General features: G+C 45.9%; 3 protein-coding genes across 8 annotated transcripts; 1 reads left to right on the plus strand and 2 right to left on the minus strand.

The window, feature by feature from the left end:
* Positions 1-1,713: 1,713 nt before the first annotated feature.
* LOC146253248 (protein VCF1) lies at positions 1,714-4,762 on the minus strand. 6 transcript variants are annotated; one of them, XM_084676545.1, is made up of 4 exons: positions 4,678-4,762; positions 3,948-4,026; positions 3,660-3,774; positions 1,714-3,073 (listed from the first exon to the last, which is right to left on the minus strand). In XM_084676545.1, exons 2-4 carry the CDS (start codon positions 3,962-3,964, stop codon positions 2,831-2,833), a joined length of 375 nt encoding a protein of 124 aa, XP_084532671.1. In that variant the 5' UTR covers positions 3,965-4,026; positions 4,678-4,762; the 3' UTR covers positions 1,714-2,830. The 6 variants fall into 6 exon arrangements, with proteins under 6 accessions (XP_084532671.1, XP_084532668.1, XP_084532667.1 ...); XM_084676542.1 differs by having other exon boundaries at positions 4,572-4,757; XM_084676541.1 differs by having other exon boundaries at positions 3,948-4,042; positions 4,572-4,757.
* A 599-nt stretch (positions 4,763-5,361) lies between these two features.
* On the plus strand, positions 5,362-14,192 carry hid1a (HID1 domain containing a). The gene is made up of 19 exons (XM_084677918.1): positions 5,362-5,492; positions 6,273-6,422; positions 6,989-7,159; positions 7,601-7,717; positions 8,471-8,577; positions 8,712-8,828; positions 9,482-9,689; positions 9,786-9,842; positions 9,928-10,068; positions 10,230-10,320; positions 10,445-10,596; positions 10,697-10,775; positions 10,975-11,139; positions 11,308-11,535; positions 12,111-12,262; positions 12,352-12,438; positions 12,546-12,637; positions 12,987-13,145; positions 13,263-14,192. Exons 1-19 carry the CDS (start codon positions 5,427-5,429, stop codon positions 13,324-13,326), a joined length of 2,403 nt encoding a protein of 800 aa, XP_084534044.1. The 5' UTR covers positions 5,362-5,426; the 3' UTR covers positions 13,327-14,192.
* A 508-nt stretch (positions 14,193-14,700) lies between these two features.
* On the minus strand, positions 14,701-17,370 carry LOC146253250 (proton channel OTOP2-like). The gene is made up of 8 exons (XM_084678217.1): positions 17,314-17,370; positions 17,036-17,126; positions 16,572-16,942; positions 16,342-16,490; positions 16,207-16,265; positions 16,004-16,125; positions 15,100-15,899; positions 14,701-14,974 (listed from the first exon to the last, which is right to left on the minus strand). Exons 2-8 carry the CDS (start codon positions 17,092-17,094, stop codon positions 14,804-14,806), a joined length of 1,731 nt encoding a protein of 576 aa, XP_084534343.1. The 5' UTR covers positions 17,095-17,126; positions 17,314-17,370; the 3' UTR covers positions 14,701-14,803.
* Between the last annotated feature and the right edge of the window lie 671 nt (positions 17,371-18,041).

The raw sequence follows: 18,041 nt of genomic DNA on the forward strand, positions 1-18,041 counted from the left end.
TTTTGGACCCTACCTTTCCAATTCCAGCCATCTGACCCAGCCCTGCCCTGACCTCTCCTCCCCCTGCCTGCCATGGCATCCACATGCCCTACTCTGATGCCATGCCCTGGCAGTGGAGCTCTGCTGATGATCTGGGGGTCTTAGTTTGTGGTTTGGGGAGGGGGTTCACAGATCCAGGCAGGATTTGCTTTTTGATGGTGTGGGGGTGAGGGAGGGCAGAGCAGATGTTTGTGTTGGCTGGTGGGGGAGGCCCAGTGCAGTGTATGCCAACTCAATGACTATTACATGCCAGCCAACAGCTGCCCAAACACATTTCACCCAAAGTCTGGCAAGTAAAGAGAGGGGCGACTGGAATACATAAGTCTGATTCCACCACTACTATCAGTCCTGTATCTGCCAGAAAGAAAACATTTCTTTCCAAATGTCCTACAAGCGCGATTTGTTTTTCTACTGGATAAATCCACAAGATTATAATGAAAAATAATCATTTTTACTTGCCATGTTAAAAACACGTCCCAGGTTTAGTTTCAGAAGCACTGGGAATCAAAGCAGGAAGGACACTAGGGTCTAACCCAGATTTGTGCTGTCCATGGTAAAAATAAAACAATGTATGCGCATACATAGACCCCAGCACAAGGACAGTTCATTTAACTCTGTCCTGCCTCTCTGAACGACTGATGTGGGCCATTCATCACCTGGACTGCCTTCATATCGGTACTCCTACCAAGAGGAGAGGGAAAGCGTGTCTGCGTGTGTGTGTGTGTGTGGGGGGGGTGTATGTGTGTGTGTGTGTTTTGAGTGTACATAGGGAAGGTAAACGATTTGCGATGCGGCTAGTAAATACAAACTGTCCCACGAAATATTGTAGAACAATGCACATGTGATTCTCATTCCACTGTATTTTCTATGTTCTCTATTTGGACGTCGCTTTGGATAGAAGCGTCTGCTTTACGACTAAAACGTAAATGCAAGCGTGTTTAGTCTACAATGATCTTGTGGTAAAATTCCTGTTCATTCATAGAATTGAAACAGATTAAATGAATAGATTCAAAAACTTCAGCCAACAGTCCATAGCACTCTTAGTGTGTGTCGCCATCTAGTGATCACTTTTCCACACTTACGCAAATAAAATAATGTGTGCGAGTATTCAAAGCATGGATTTTTTTGTTTTCCATGGACTCAAAGCTGCTGGAAGGCAGGCCTACATCAATCATTCCTTAATTAATTAGCACTTAGCACAAGTGAGGTAAATACATTTATATGGCCAATGGTTGATCCTATTGTGTACCATGGCGAGCTGTTGGATTCCAGAGGTGTGTGTCAACTGGAATGCTGCAGATAAGTTAACATAATGTATCAGACACCTTCTTCTCTATCAGTGTATAGGTGAGTTGGGCTGCGTAGGGGATACAAAGGAGCCTGGTAATGGGGAGGTACAGCGGAAGGTAAGGTAGCAATGGTTACGTGCGATGCATTAATGTACCTGATCTGCTACAAGGGCCCATGACAAGAGGAAGACATGTACCGTGCTAATTAAAGGGACCCTTCCGTGGCCCTCCTTCAAACACAGGTCATATCTCATTAATGAGGGGCTCAGAGCATGGCAAGTCATCCATTACTTTTTAAGTGGGAAGAAACCGGGCTGACGTTCCCTTTAAAGCAGCACATCATCCACATCAGAACAAAAACATAATACACAAGAGGAGGATCACATATTTGAAAAACATCTATCTTTATTCATTTCAAACGTAGGTGAATTTTTCAAAATAAAACCCAAAATATCAATGGCAGGTAATAACGTCAATAACTCAAAATACAAAAAACATCAAGAAAAAAACAACCCCAAAATGATTTTGATCTTTGATAGCATAGCACACCAAATACAGTCTTGAGAGAGGGCAGTGGTGCTTTGCTACCAGTTAAGGGGGATCCAGATTGTGAATCTGGCTGTAGAGGTAAGGTGAAGAAATGCACAGCCTCATGGTCAGTGCTCTTATTACCTGGTTGATCAGTGCAGACAGGGTCATACAGAATATATTCGTTTCCAAGCCAGCAGGTAGTGGTCGTTTGTTCACAATGGGCTGGAACCATGCTGCAAACCTGACAAGGCTTAAGGAATATGCCCACCTCCCTGAACTGAGTACAGCCCTCTACAAGCAGATACCCAGGGTGAAAATCACTGTACATTACCCACTAGGATCACCTCTCCAAGGAGGGTATAAAGATGGGGAGCCATTGGCTGTGTCGAGCCCCTGTAATAACATGGAAGCAAATCAAAATGTGAAACAAATCCAAGTGTGGTCCTCCCAGTGTGATCCAACCCCTCTTAGATTGGATTCATTATGCACTTCAGTAAGATAGTCTACCACCATTAACTCCACAGAGAGACTAAACAGCTCAAATAGGCCAGCGTACAAGTAGTATTTGGTGACATCTCTTCAGCCCCTACTACTATCACATGGAGTGATGCTGATGAGAGGGGACTCTGCAACAATACCTCTCCGCGGAGGCTTTTTGAGAAGCATGTGAACCACGGTGGTCCAAAAGGAAGTCAGACACAAAAACAATTCAATTGGAGCCAATAGTTATTATTGCTAACAAGATGGATACTTTCTCTCCTATGGGTTAGCCAAGTTGAGGTTTCCTATCTACACCAAGGACCAGCCTTCTCCCACAGATACGCAAAGAAAACTGGGCTGTCGGACATCACGGAAGCAGGGAATGGTGTCGTCGGGCTGAGCGATGTGATCCACCGTGTCATGCTCTCACAAGCCTAGGCCGAAGTCCTTATGCCCCCAGAGAGGCCTGCTTGGCGAGGACGAGGGGGCGGTCATGTGTCCCTGGAATTGCCCCGGCTCTGCAGGCTCTGGAAATGGGCCTCCCTGAGGATCCGGTTGATCTGGTGGTAGGAGACCAGGCTTAGAGGACCAGCCAGCTCAGAGGGAGCTGAGCTGAGGGGACTGCAGGGTCCAGGGGCTCTGGGGCCCCCTCCATGGGAGTCCACGGCACACTGACTGCTGCTGCTGCTGCTCTCCACTGGACTGCTTATCCCACTGCTTTCACTGTTGGAGGACTTGAGAAGGAGGCAAACACAAGGAAACATTGCCAATGGGTTGACGAATTGTACCACTGACGAGCTCAACCGAACTGTGTGGCTTGCAATCCTAACACAGATTTGCAGTGCCCATGTGCAGAGTTCAAAATAAAGGGCAGCTGGGGGGGGGGGGAGGGGGCAGAGACCCTCCATAAGTCTATAGGGGACCCCCCATGATGTATATGTATATATACTTTTAGGTTTTGGGGTCCCACAAAATTGGAATGTGATCCCCACAGAGGTTTAAAGTCATTTCAAACCCTGCACATGGGTTTTTGGATGTATAGACCAAAAAGCCTAGGAACAAGATTTGTGTTTACCCTATCAATGGACATGTTTATACTTATGTTATACTTCTGGTGATCACTTATAGTATCCTTAGAGGCTATCATTGTAATTATGAGGGACAGCAAAGGAAAAGCAGTCTACTCAACGGTATAGTTGATATGAATGTGTGAGAATGTCAGTGTAACATTTTTAGACTGACATTCTAAAGACTGACATTCTAATTCTACTAACAATGCTTAGTAGCCCAAGGTGGTGATTTCAAGGTAATAACACATACCTCAGAGTCCCAGGCATCCCGTCCCAGCTCAGGAGAGAGGGGGTGAGCTCTGCTTGACCTTTTGGCTTGAGGCACCAGCTGGCCATTCTCCTCATCGCTGCTGCGCTGGCGCTTCCTGTGCAGCATGTGGGAGAAACAACTTCATATTATAAAGTCTAGAATTTGAATTACACAAGTTTAAAACGTGCATGATATATTATGTGTACAACTGCTATACCAGCTTTCCGAGACATTTTCTTTAATCTAACAGTTTATTTCAAATCACTTAGCGTGCATGACACAACACACCTGTTTTCAGTCAACATATGACAATGTTAAATGCAGTGCAAGATGAAATCCTGTGAACTGGAAACTGGAGGTCGGAGTCCTGGCCAACAGAGAGACTGCAGTGACGAGGTGATTTTGTCAGTCTTGGCCTAGCTAATTTCGTATTTTAGCCACAGAAAAACGTCCAAGGTTTTAAAATGTCACCTGATGGATTTAACTTTATCGCTAACTTACTTCCTTATTCAATAAAGCTTACTGTCATGTGAACAACCGTTGTTAAACCAGTGCTAGATTAAAAATGCAGCCGTCAACCAACCACTTGCTAGCTATTGTTGTCCAGTCCTGCTGGCACTAGAGCTAGCCAACCTTTGCTAAAGTTAGCTAGCTTAGTTTTGGGATGCCCAACGGGGACAATGGGTATAGTAACCAGTAGCTAGATATAACATCTACCAAGAGACAGACTCCTGGGATGTCTGAGATATCTATCTAGATGTGTGAGCTAGACTCCAAGCTAGCAGTAAGAGTAGAAACTGAGCTAACGTTAGCTAGCGTAGATGGTTAGCTAGAACTAGCTAGCTAACAAGCTAGTGCTAGCAGCTAGCTAGACTATTAGATCTCGTTAGCTTTCCCGACTCACACACTGACCAAAATCGACAAACAGATGACTGCATCATATGCCAAAGTCTCCAACGACACAACACACCAACGAGTAAAAAAAATACAGCCTGAACAACGTTGTGCCGGTTTTTACCCTATCACTTTAGCTAGGCAATCTAGCTGTTCAACCTTTGACTCAAGTGACAACCGAACCACTGCTAGGTGCTGTTGTGTTTACATGACACTGAGACTGCGCAGCAGACTAAAGGCAGCGGACTCGAACTCCACAGGCAACGCATGCGCATACTTGCCTTAACAATTTACCGAACTGCAGCGTCAACCTGTACTGTCAGTACCCCTCGGTGAAATTGAACATTAAATTAATATTGGGGACCATTTTTGTTCTCTGTGCCATTTGTTGTTCCCACACAATGTCGCTGAGGCTAATAAACTGTCCTTAAAATGATTTTGCCCTTGCAAATTGCAGCATCACGGGAATAATGTAGACTGACAGCTAGCCTATTTTTGTACACAATTATTTTACTTTTTATTTTATTTTTATAGACAATGACCTAAACTCTGGCTTTATTGGCCTAGGCCTACTATTGGGCCCATAAGCCTACCAAATGAAAACCCTCACAACGACAATTAGAACGTTATCCCGTGTGTATAGCCTATCGGTTGAAATATTAAGCTACTAAATCAAAGGCCGGCCATAGATAGCCTATGTTTTGAACATCTTATCAAATGTAGCTCATCTTCAGAACCCGGAAGTTTACAGACCAATGCACCATCCAACCAATGATGTAAAAACGCCTCCGCTAATGACTCAAGCAAAGGAAGGAGGTAAGATTAGGCTGTCTGGATTCAACGGCAGTGGTTCCAGAAAAAAGGAATATCGCAATGGGTAACACCGACTCCAAACTGAACTTCAGGAAGGCAGTAATACAGCTGACAACCAAAACACAGGTATTGAAGACAATTTCATGCACCAACAGAGATGTTATCAAACAATTTATGCTGAAAGCGCTCCACTTGCATATGCGCACCATAGATAGCCTATGCCAGCATCATTGAGAAGATGAGATCGAGGAGACAACAGAGGTTGCAAATCCACTAAACAGCCTAGTTGTGTCTACTATTGGTGTTGCTAAATTTGTAGCATATTACATTAAAATGCTTTTTAAAGATCATTAATTAGACTACCTCGACCTACAGCATTTGCCGCGGTTAAACTGATGGGTAAACGATGTTATGGCCCTAACAATGTTGATAATAATAAATAATAATAATATTGATAGTAGTAATATCTATTATTTATCTTAATCAGAAATATGGGATAGAAGTAGGGTGTAAATGAAAACTCCACGCTGTATGGTCATTTGAATTACTTGCGTTTTTACCAAACCGATTAAAACAGGCCTTTATTCACATGGTTTACACTTAAACGGTCGATGGCGTATGTGAAATATAGCCTATTATCACCGCTCCCAGATGTGGCAGGTGCACGGTGCTGATTCCCACTTAATGTTTTTCTATTGTTTTGTTGATTTAGTACGGTTGTGTTTAGCCGAAGATATTGTAGCTGTAAGATGAATGATAACACTAGTACATTTTCCAATGGATGCTTTCTACGAGCATTCTGCAGAGCGTAATTGTCATTGGATGTTATCATTAATATTAACCATGATAAACCCGATGGGAGATGGGTAATGTAGTTTATAAGCAACAGTTTTTCTTCCTCTTCAGCCTGTGGAGGCCACAGACGATGCCTTTTGGGACCAGTTCTGGGCAGACACTGCCACCACTGTGCAGGATGTGTTTGCCCTGGTGCCAGCTGCAGAGATCCGAGCTGTTCGAGAGGAGTCCCCCTCCAATCTGGCAACCCTGTGCTACAAGGTAGGCTGCATCCCTTTTAGCTGCAACCAAAAGCACTCCCATATCTTAGGACATTTAAGAAGATTGGTCAATAACAACTGCTGAACGCTATCAACAGTGTGATGTGGTACAGTCATGTAATAGTACGGTTATGAAACAATGCAGGTTTTGTCGTGAGTGCATGGCAAATATTTGTCAGTGAGTCAGTGGCTGCTGCACTCAGGAAAGAAGCGAGGCGCCCTCCCTTCCCGTCTCCATCTCTCTGCTTCCTTTTGAAGCTGCCTATCAGAACCAAAACAGACAGACCGGGGGCTCCTTAATGGAACAGGGGGAGGGGTCTCATGAGCCCTTGGTGCTGATTCATGTTTAGCATGCACTGTAGCAGGCTGGGGTGTCTGGTTACCATGGCGTGCATTGGTTTCAGAAGGATTTTCAAGCAGATTTGTTGATTTTTGACCATGAAAACAGACTACAACGGTCATAAATAGTTTGTGAGCACCATATGCTTCTGTGTACAATGAGGCCTGTATGTTGGACTGTGCGTGTCATTGTTTGTCAGCTAACAGTAACACACATTTGCCCCACAGGCGGTGGAGAAGCTGGTGCAGGGGGCTGAGTCCGGCTGCCCCTCTGAGAGAGACAAGCAGGTGGTCCTGAACTGTAGTCGCATGCTCACCCGCATCCTGCCCTACATCTTTGAGGACCAGGACTGGCGGGGCTTCTTCTGGTCCACTGTGCCCGGTGCGGGGCGGGCTGGGGTGAGTGGGTGTAGGAGGACAGATGGATGTGTGGATTATGCATGAGGAACCGAATGTCCATGTGTAGGAGCAGCTGAAACCTGACTCCTCTGGTCTGGCCTCTTATAGGTGGCTCAAACCAGATTGACTCTGCTTTTTTGTCTGTACAGTCTATCAATCCCGTCTGTAAGTTGAATGAATGGATGTCTTTGAATGTGGCTGCATAAGTCTTCACGAATGGCAAATTGTAATGTGTGAGATCCTTCATCGGTTTGCATCAATTGCCCTCTTATCATTTTTTCCTATACGAGGAAGGATCAAGAGGAAATGTCCTAACCCTGATGTGAGCTGTGGTTCCCAAACAGAGTTTCAGCTACTGTAGGCACACTGGCATAGTCGGTCCGGTCCCAACAACAACAACCTGCTGATTGTATTGTAGTGCCAACCTCCTCTTCCTCACAGACAGATGAGATGGACGACGACGACAGTGCTCGTCCTCTGGCTGAGTCGCTGCTGCTGGCCATCGCTGACCTTCTCTTCTGTCCCGACTTCACAGTGCACAGCCACAGGAGAGGCCCTGTAAGTCTCGCACTGAGGCAGTGGTTTGCTGTTTTACTTTTGAAGTCGTCTTCCATACAGTTAGTGTTATTTGAGGTAAATAGCTGTAGTCCTTGGTCTGAGGAGGAACTTTGTTTAAACTCTTTTTAAAGGTGAACCAAACATTAAGTCTGTTTCTTTCTTCCTGGTTTAAGACACTACCGGTATGCTACCTGACCTGTCATCCCAGTCTCAGATAGACTCAGTAGAAAGTCAGAAACTTGTCTTGTTTTGAGCTTTACTGAACCAGGAAGAGTTTTCCTTCACTTATTAGCTGGAATGGAAAGCTTTAAGACAGCCCTATTGTAGCCTAAGTCGAAGGCTAAAAGTAAATATCTCTGTGCAAACAGCAGTTCTTCCTGGAACACATTCATTACGGATATGCTTCCGATAAAGTAGAAAAGCTATTTTACACTATAGGCCTTTTAGGATCATATTACAAACGGAACACTGCTCAAAATCTCAGCACCTTCTGGGCCTTTCTGTATGGAGTTAACATGTTGTCTTGCACAAAAGAACCCCAGTGAAAACATGATCACTCTCTTGCCCATGTCCCTGGCCAGGCAGGAGGTCAGCACTTATTTGGCATCCTGTGTCATGCTGTTAGACAAATAAAACATTTATTTGTATTCGGTACCGGAAAAAAACATCCGTTAGTTCGTTAGTTATTTTGCAGGGATAGGTCCTGTAAATTCCTGGTATCAGCATGAAGTGATGGCATTGTGTTTCCTTAAGGACTCGGTGGAGGACATGCAGTCCATAGACAGCTGTGAGTACATCTGGGAGGCGGGGGTGGGCTTTGCTCAGTCCCCCCCCCTCAACTACATCCACGACCTCAACAGGTGAGACATCGGGAGCGAATGGCCTTGTTCTATTCACGTGTTAGTGCATTTAGTTATTGCATTCCACTGGCCTCCTCATTTTTTTTTCAACCAATCACTACCTTGGATTTCTCCATATATTCTTGTTCCTATAGATCGGAGCTGTTGAGGCTCCTGCTAACCTGCTTCTCAGAAGCCATGTATCTTCCTCCCTCCTCAGACAACAACATCCTCAACCCCTGGGTGACCTTCTTCTGCTCCACAGAAAACAGGTCAGAAGAGTTCTTCACCACACACACACACACACACACACACACACACACACACACACACACACACACACACACACACACACACACACACACACACACACACACACACACACACACTTCAGTGTCCCAGCAAGAAGGTCAATCCCCACTTACATATAGTCATTTAGCAGACGCTCTTCTCCAGAGTGACTTACAGTAAGTACAGGGACATTCCCCATGAGGTCAAATGACGCACGGCCCGGGAATCGAACTGGCAACCTTCTGAGTAACACCCCAATTCCCTAACCGCTCAGCCATCTGACTCAGGCCCCACTTGGGTGCTTAGATGGGTCTCCCAGGTCTTTCTGTCTGGACTTTGCATGTTCTCCCCATACTCACATGGGTTTCTTCCACAAAGACCCCAATATAACCCCGTGTCCCTGGCCAGGAGAGCGGCGCCTGGCCAGGGACCAGTGCCTGGGCCCCCGGGGCACTGCTGAGGTGGCTGCTCACTGCTCTCGCCTGCCCTGTGAGGAGGACAGACAGGATGATACAAAAGACACATGTGTGTTTGTGTGTGCCACTGTGTGAGGTCAATAAAGGATAGTTCTTCTTCTCATTCACACTCTTATGTTGTTATTGTGTACCTTCCCTGTGCTTCTTAACTTCCTCAGACATGCCCTGCCTCTGTTCACTTCTCTGGTGAACGTGGTGTGTGCCTATGACCCAGTGGGTTATGGCATCCCTTACAACCACCTGCTGTTCTCTGACTACCGGGAGCAGCTGGTGGAGCAAGCTGTGCAGATCCTCATTGTTACACTGGAACACGAGGGAGGGGTGGCCCACCGCCCGGCCTCACCCTCCAGCATGGACGACCAGGAGGTGATGAACCTGTCCGGACAAAGCCCTTAGAGCTAGATGTATATTTACCACAGACCAGGAGGATGACTAACGCATTCTTTTTTTCTCTTTTTGCAGTCTGTCGGCCCAGACAACCTGTTTGTAAATTACCTGTCCAGAATCCACAGGGAAGAGGTAATTGAGTCTGGTTCTTGTTGACATACATATGATTCGCCACGTGACAAGCCTCCTGTTTGAAGGTGTGCCGTCCCCTCTGCAGGACTATGACTTTGTACTGAAGGGCCTGGCTCGCCTGCTGACCAACCCCTTGACTCAGACCTACCTCCCCAACTCCACCAAGAAGATCCAGTTCCACCAGGAGCTTCTGGTGCTCTTCTGGAAGCTGTGTGACTTCAATAAGGTAGGAGACCACCAAACTTGGAAGTCTTAAACACCTTGGTTGCACCTTTCTCCTTTCCCATCATCCGGAGCATGCGTGGACTACAGTAATGGTTCCTAACTGATCCCTCCCCGCTCCCTCAATCCATTCCTCTCAATCCCTCCGTCCATCCCCCATCGCAGAAGTTCCTGTTCTTTGTGCTAAAGAGCAGTGATGTTCTCGACATCCTGGTGCCCATCCTTTTCTACCTGAACGATTCCAGAGCGGACCAGTGTGAGTACAGTGGGACGTGTTCGCAGTAAACGAGAACCTTCGCGTTTCGTGTCTGTGTATGGATGGATGATTTGATCGTGTTGAAGGTCTCATGGTGCGCGCGTGCGCTGTGCGTGTCCTACAGCCCGTGTTGGCCTCATGCACATTGGAGTGTTCATCCTGCTGTTGCTGAGTGGGGAGAGGAACTTTGGCGTGCGTCTGAACAAGCCCTACTCCGTCCATGTTCCTATGGACATCCCCGTGTTCACGGGCACCCACGCTGACCTGCTCATTGTGGTGAGGCGGCACTGCATCGGCGTCCCATCTCGACGCTCTCACGGATGAGCACCACCTCAAGTGACACTGAGTCTGTAACCCTGTCCTCTCTCAACTTCAGGTGTTCCACAAGATCATTACCAGTGGCCACCAGCGTCTTCAGCCTCTGTTTGACTGTCTTCTCACCATTATTGTGAATGGTGAGCAATGTTGCCGGCTCGATGACATGAAGTTGGCAGCGTCACTCCTTTCTAGAGCAGTCCCAGGTGGAATTTTGTGGAATATTGTATTCTAACTTGGTTCATGGCGTACTTCGGTCCCAGGCAGCTGCCAATGTGCACTTTTAACGTTGTACACCTGTGTACTTCAGTGAACACTCTCCCACCTGCTCCTCTACAGTATCCCCCTATCTGAAGAGCCTGTCCATGGTGGCAGCCAATAAGCTGCTCCATCTGCTGGAGGCCTTCTCCACCAATTGGTTCCTCTTCTCTGCCTCCCAGAACCACCACCTGGTCTTTTTTCTGCTTGAGGCCTTCAACAACATCATCCAGTACCAGTTTGACGGTCAGTGTTCTTTGAGTAGCAGCTGGATCTCGAGCCCAGGAAATGTGTTGGGCATTTATCATTTGGCTCTGATCCAAAGAGTCAGTGCTACACGAAGTGGACCTTTTGAAAGCAGTTGTTTGACAGGTCTCTCCCCAAATTCAGTGATGTCCTTGTCTGCAACTTCAGGTAACTGTAACTTGGTGTACGCCATCATCCGGAAGCGTAATGTGTTCCACCAGCTGGCTAACCTGCCGTCGGACCCGGGCTCCATCCAGAAGGCTTTGCAGAGGAAGAGGAAGTCTCCGGACGCCATCTCTCGCACCAGCTCCCAGGAGACCGTCTCCATGGAGGGCTCCCGCCCTGCCGTCCCTGCTGAGCCTGGCACCCTGAAGACCAGCCTGGTCGCTATGCCAGGTACACTCCTCACCTGTACATTCAGACTGGACTCAACCCTAGTGGTGATACAGCAGGATCACAATCAGAATGGGATTTATTCGCCATGAAAGTTTGCACAGACATGGAATTTACTTTGGCAGGAAGGTGCATATTTTAAACATATAGGAACCTAAAATAAAAATATGTGGACTATCTATACTAAGGGTACATAAACTAGCAGTACTAAGTGGAATTAGAATTAAATAAAATGTACAATAAAAAAATATATAAGTTGCTAAATTACAATATGAAAATACAAATATTACAAAAGATACAAATGTACAAGGTAGAATTGTGTAGATGTAATGTGTTTTTTGCAGGAAGTCATTTAGGATTCGACGTAGACTAAGTTGCACTGTGCAATCATCTCTGGTTTTACCCTAAAGAAAGAACACTTGCTGTAGATGGAAGATGATAACCATAGCAAAGCTTTATCGTGGTGTGACGACTTAAGGTCCGTTCTTGGTTCGTCGTTTGAATGTTTTGTACGTTCCAGTGTTTAATCCCGAATGCATTGAAAGGTGAAAGGTGGTGTCTGGATTTGCTACCTGCAGCTATAGATAAGCTGACAGAGCAGTCTCAGGTGTCAGAGGACGGGACCATGGTGACAGTGCCAAAGAAAGACTCTCCACCTGCCCCTCGTCCGGACCACACTGCTGTCACTGGGACCAGCGACACCGAGTCCAACTCGGGAAGAGACACCGAGGTTAGGCGGATTGAGGGTCCACCCGTCGCCTTTTCATCCCGCGTCTCTGTGTGTCTGTTAACAGACGTCTGTATGTTCGACCTTCCCAGGATGTGTTCTACACCGAGGCTGAGATGGAGCGACGCCGTGTGTCCAGTGCCTCCTCTGTTTCGTACTGGGCCGCTACACCAGACTGGGTCAGTAGACATCTTGACAGATGTCGTCCGTTTGAATCTGCCCTCCAGCCGTCGGGGAGACGACGGGCGCCCGGGCTCACCAGCTGCGTCCCCTTTCTGTCCCCTAGGTTCTCTCCTGGAAGTGCAAGCTCCCGCTGCAAACGATCATGCGACTGCTGCAAGTCCTCGTTCCCCAGGTGGAAAAGATCTGCATTGACAAGTAAGGAAAGACCGCCATTGACGTGTGTGCGGGGGGAGGGAATGCATCGGAAGAGGTGCCTCTGATGTGAAGCATAGGGAGTCAGGTGGCTGAGCGGGTAGAGCATCGGGCTAGTAATCTGAAGGTTGCCAGCTCGATTCCCGGCCGGTGCACATGACGTTATGTCAAGGCACTTCACCCTACTTTCCTCGGGGAGAATGTCCCTGTACTTAATGTAAGTCACTCTGGATAAGACCTAAATCACAAAAAAATAAAGAATAAAATAAAAGCATCCTCGCAAGGATATGGATGAGGATAGAAGTGCTGGAGTCTGTCTCTGTGGGTGACGGGTATGATGCTGTCTTCCCAGGGGCCTGACAGACGAGTCGGAGATCCTGAAGTTCCTCCAGCATGGTACTTTGGTGGGCCTGCTGCCAGTCCCTCACCCCATCCTCATCAGGAAGTACCAGGCCAACGCGGGAACGGCCATGTGGTTCCGCACATACATGTGGGGTGTAGTCTACCTGCGGTGAGTGGGGGGAAAGAATATGTATGATATCCATGGTTCATGGCTCATGATAACAAAGCAAATAACCCAAACGATTGTTCAAATCGATTGACACTGTCTTGAATTTTGTTTTTACAGCAATGTGGACCCTCCCATTTGGTACGACACCGATGTCCGTCTCTTTGAGATTCAGAGGATGTAGAGAGGAAGGAAAGTTGTTTACTAAGGATAAATGGGACTGCGCAGTTACTCTGTGACCTGTGGCCAGTTATGCCTGCCAGCATGCTGGTACCCTTACTGTGTTCAGTTTGCTTCATCATTAGCCTTCCCTCTTATACCTCACCCACTGGCTCTGGATTGATAGTGTGTTACTGTAAGTGGATCAGAGAGGAGAGGGGTCGCGGTTATCCCCACACAAGGAGGAGAGTTGGATGAAGTTGGAGAGATATCTAAAACAGGGCTGCCCAACCCTCTACCTGAAGAACTAACGTTCTCTCGCATAGAATGATTCCAATCTTCGTCAAGCTGCATACCCGCTGGGTTGGAGTAAAAACATACAGTAGGGTAGATCTCCAGGAGCAGGGTTGCTACTGTGTACTGTCAAGTTAGCTCACTTTCAGACCTCAAGACCATAGAATGTCTGTCTACTGACTGGAGTGATACTGATGCATTTCCCACCTTTCATGACATGGATTCTATGCTCAAATGTTTTTGTAGGGTTAATGTGCCTGTCAATTTAGTGAGGATCACACAAAACATTGCTGTCATGAAGAGTTGAGGATGTCAGGTTTTCATTTCAAAATGTTATATGAACTTTCGACATGTTGTTGCTTTTCAGGATTTTAAATAGACATTACTCATTTAATACCTGGCATGATAATTATTCCCATTAGAGGGAATTGTGAGCTTGTGTGGGTCTCTCTGTCTACAAGTTTTAAGCATTTGAAGGGACAGACGAAATGAAAGCTATTCTTAAACTGTGTTGTTACTTCAAAGTCCAGGGCATTGACTATCATATATATTGTTATATTTTGTCTCAGTTGTGCTATTCACTGGGTCCACTGTATATAGTGCTTGATGTTTAAAATATTTTATCTTGGAAATAATATATACTAAAGTACAAACACTGCATTGTAGCGTTGTTACTTTTCTCTGCCTGTAGGTGGCAGTGCATCCCTCATTGAATGTCAACTTCAGATGACAGGCGAGGGAGTGCACATTAAAGTGCATTGGTGAGACTCATGCATCAAAATATAATGCTCTAAACCTCAGTTTATGGTTAGGAATAATAGGGAGGTAGATCACACATTACGGATAACAGGAGTTGCAAAATAAACAAATAGGTGCACAGATCAAAATCTTGTATTGCATGTTTGATTTACTATGTAACATTAAATCTAGAGTAGCACAGAAAGAGGAAGATGATTATGTTCTGAACTTATGACTAATAGTAAATTTAGTTTAATTTACAGTTCCACAAACTTTTACTCCCGAAATTCCATATTTATGTAGCAATGGGACGGGGAAGAAAGTAATCTCTAGAAATTATTTACATTTAGTCATTTAGCAGACGCTCTTATCCAGATTTTATTTGAGATATTTTATTGAAGTATTGTGTAAATAAAATTAATAAGACGTGTATTGTAAAATGTTCAAATATAATGTTCTTGTTCAAAAGCTTATGAATTCAAGATGACCTCAAAGAGGCTGGCAACTGAGTGCATTCTGTAAAATATTCCAAATGGGAGTCCAATATTCACAACAGCAGCCCAGAGGGTGAAACTGTAGAACTCTGTCCCAAATGTGTGGTCAAACTGGGGACGAGCACCAAACGCCGGAATGATCCAGAGCTGAAAAGGGGGAATAGTGTCAAAAATACCATTCCTAATCAAAACTGTTGTTAGAAATCAACTATGTCACATCAAACCAGAATGTCAAGCAATAGGTAAACTCAGTTGGATAGGATGCCACGCACAAGGATGTTGGCGAGTAGCAGGAAGGCACATATCTCCTTTAACAGTTTTCTCTTCCAGGTGAGCCTGTGTTGAGGCCGGGCAGAACATACATTTCTAGTCATGTCCACAACCGGAAGAGTGTCAGAGTTAGTGTTAAGCAGCACCAAGTTTGTGTCCTGTGAAACTGGGTTAGCCTGGTGGAATGGCTGACGGTGGAGGCCCACAATGATGAAAAAGTTCTGCAGGCCAAGCTGGACCACAGTCAGTAAGGAACAAGCTAGGCTGAAAGCATTCAGGGAGTCTTTTGCCCCAGACGCTACCACAGCCACAACGGTGAAGTAGTTGATGGTGAACTGGCCCATGGAGGCCCCCACCAGCAGCACCACGTCGAGGCTGCGTGTGGGGTTCTTTCCTGACACGTGGTCCCTCTCGTCCAGCCTGTAGATGACACAGCCAACCGTAGAACAGATGGACATGAGGATCACGGCCACCAGGTTCATCAGGTAGTGCATCATCAGCGCCATGTCTCTCTTCCCTTGGTCCTCCTTCACCACATCCACCTCGTACACTACAAACGTTGCCAGGCCTACCACCAACAGCACCATGCCTGCCGCGGGTCCCAGACACACGTCTTTGAGGTGGAAGCGGTGCTCGTGGGGGCTGTGCTCGTCCACCATACGGCCCACATTCTTCCACATGACGTAGGCCATAGCAGAGGCAGACAGACTGTACTCAATGTTGAAGGGGTACAAGTAGAAGGAGACCTTCTTGAAGATGCTACACGCCGAATGGCTACAATGACATGCGTCCTCATAATTGCCTGAAATGAGAGCATACTGACATTGAACTTGTTTCATTATGCTACAAGACCAAACATTAAGCTGTGTATTTTTCAGCACTAGTACTTCTGTTTGATTTACTGACTGTAAGAAGAGGACATTGTGGTGTTTGTATCCATAGGGAGACCCGCCTGGTGTATGGATTCTTCAGTGACTGCAGACATCCACAAAACCAGGTTGGTAGAAAGGGTCAACATTAACCCACAGCTGAAATACACGTTAGACTGTAATTAGACACATTACACCAATAAAAAAATACAATAATTTACCATTGAATACACTTTTTACCGAGTTATGTTCCTTTGTAGCTGCACACAGTCCTTGGCATGAATCCAAAAGAAGTATGTCTGGGAAAGCACAAATACCGCTCGTTTGCATTTTCTAAAATGTGATTTAGTGTCGAAAGCAAATGTACCAACATACCTGAACAAGTATAAATACCGCGTGGACTGCAGGGAAGACTATCTTGACAGCAGACTCACAGTGAAGATAGCCTACATAGTTGGCAATCTTACATACATCCATTACAAGACTGCAGGTACTAAACAAGTCCACCTGAAGACAATAGATAACTGTAATACAGATAAATGAATAACAATGATGCATTGTTGCAATACAACTCTGTTGAACCAATCACGACGATAGGGTCTCACCTCTGAGCCACACAGGGAAAGCATGGACATCTTTATAAAGAACAGCGCCATGTCTCCTGAATGTGTAGACTGTGTAAAACCGCATCCAGACAGTGCTGAGGCTGGCGAGGAGGATGAAGAAGATCTGTTGGTGAATGGCACCGATGGCTTTGTCATTGAAGGTACCGCCACTGACCACTGCACAAGCCAGAATCAAAACGTTGAGAGCGATGATCCCAGACAGCACCCTTTCAACATTATGGCTCCCCTCTCTCCTGTCGTTCCCACTGGGGGTCTGGCCAAAGCTGGGTGCATTCTGGAAACTCTCCAGCACCTCCACGATAGCGTCGGACTGATTGGCCTGAACCACCTCGCTTCCACCGACGCACGTCCTTCAGAGTTTACAAGGATACATTAATGTCAGAGTAGTGGCATCACGGTTCGATTTGAAAGCAGTACAGCCGTCAAGGTAAACAATAACCTACCTGCCGACAAGAGTTTTACACGTCCTTAGAACCTCGGCTGTCATGGCTTTCAAATCCATTCCTGTCCCCTAGGGTGTCCAGCCAACTGTGACTGGTAAATCGGAATTCAGGGTAAGAACTAGGTTCAGTCAGGAACAACTTCAAAGCAGACACACCATACACCAATATTTGTTTCATCCACCAACTATGAGTACTTCAAAATGACATCCTCCACTGCCAGTAAGAGAAAATACGGTGCATACCCTACTTCTCTAATAAGACAAAAGTAGCTATCCTACCAAATACTGCAGGCCTTTATGACAGGACATGGTTGGTGTTATTTCAAAGCCAGGAATAGCACAGGTAATATAAATGAATAGTTATAGCAAACCTAACATCACCGTTTTCCTAAATCCCTTCAGCCTACATTGTAAGCAAGACAAACAACAAAATCTGTAATTAAACTCTCAAACCACAGAGTCATTTCTTCTGGCAGACAAACATAGTGATAACAGCCATACTAACCGTCAGCGTGAAAATACAGCAGCTGCAACAGGTGCAATCAATTTGAAGATAAACCGGCCTTCCTGCTGCTGGCAGAATGTCAAGCTGGTTACCTAATGCAATGCAGAAGAGACAACATTTTGATAGATATTTATTTTAAAGACAGAGAATGGGACTTGCACTGTGTAAATTAGGATGAGTCTACAAAAATTTGATATTTCATGGCCGTTGAAAATAAACTTGCATTTCACTTTCAGCGGCCTGGCCCACTGCAGGGTTTCAGGCTAACTGGCTAATGTGCTGCACACAATAGGTCAAGGCTGCACAGCACCATAATGATGTGTTGGTCTATCACTTGATCAGTGACTTTGTGATTTTGTGAGACAGAAAGAAGAAGCAGATGACACATTGTATTTATATATAAATAAAAAGCAGATGACTTTGATGATTTTATTGTAGTGGGTGGGAACACAGACTTGGGTGAGAATGCTCACAAAGTAGCGACTCTTTCAACCAAGTGAAG

Source organism: Hypomesus nipponensis, chromosome 17 (genome assembly GCF_054491055.1).
Source record: "Hypomesus nipponensis isolate SF chromosome 17, ASM5449105v1, whole genome shotgun sequence".
NCBI lineage: Eukaryota > Metazoa > Chordata > Actinopteri > Osmeriformes > Osmeridae > Hypomesus > Hypomesus nipponensis.

Excerpts from the sequence above, each read along its gene's own strand:
- LOC146253248 (XM_084676545.1), bottom strand. Across the intron at positions 3,074-3,659 it reads GGGATGCCTGGGACTCTGAG|TCCTCCAACAGTGAAAGCAG; the intron begins GTATGTGTTATT and ends CTCCTTCTCAAG.
- hid1a (XM_084677918.1), top strand. The coding sequence starts at position 5,427 with ATGGGTAACACCGACTCCAAACTGAACTTCAGGAAGGCAGTAATACAG. Across the intron at positions 5,493-6,272 it reads AGCTGACAACCAAAACACAG|CCTGTGGAGGCCACAGACGA; the intron begins GTATTGAAGACA and ends CTTCCTCTTCAG. Across the intron at positions 11,536-12,110 it reads CAGCCTGGTCGCTATGCCAG|CTATAGATAAGCTGACAGAG; the intron begins GTACACTCCTCA and ends TGCTACCTGCAG.
- LOC146253250 (XM_084678217.1), bottom strand. The coding sequence starts at position 17,094 with ATGGATTTGAAAGCCATGACAGCCGAGGTTCTAAGGACGTGTAAAACT. Across the intron at positions 16,491-16,571 it reads TTTCCCTGTGTGGCTCAGAG|TTATCTATTGTCTTCAGGTG; the intron begins GTGAGACCCTAT and ends TCTGTATTACAG. Across the intron at positions 15,900-16,003 it reads CACAATGTCCTCTTCTTACA|GCAATTATGAGGACGCATGT; the intron begins GTCAGTAAATCA and ends CTCTCATTTCAG.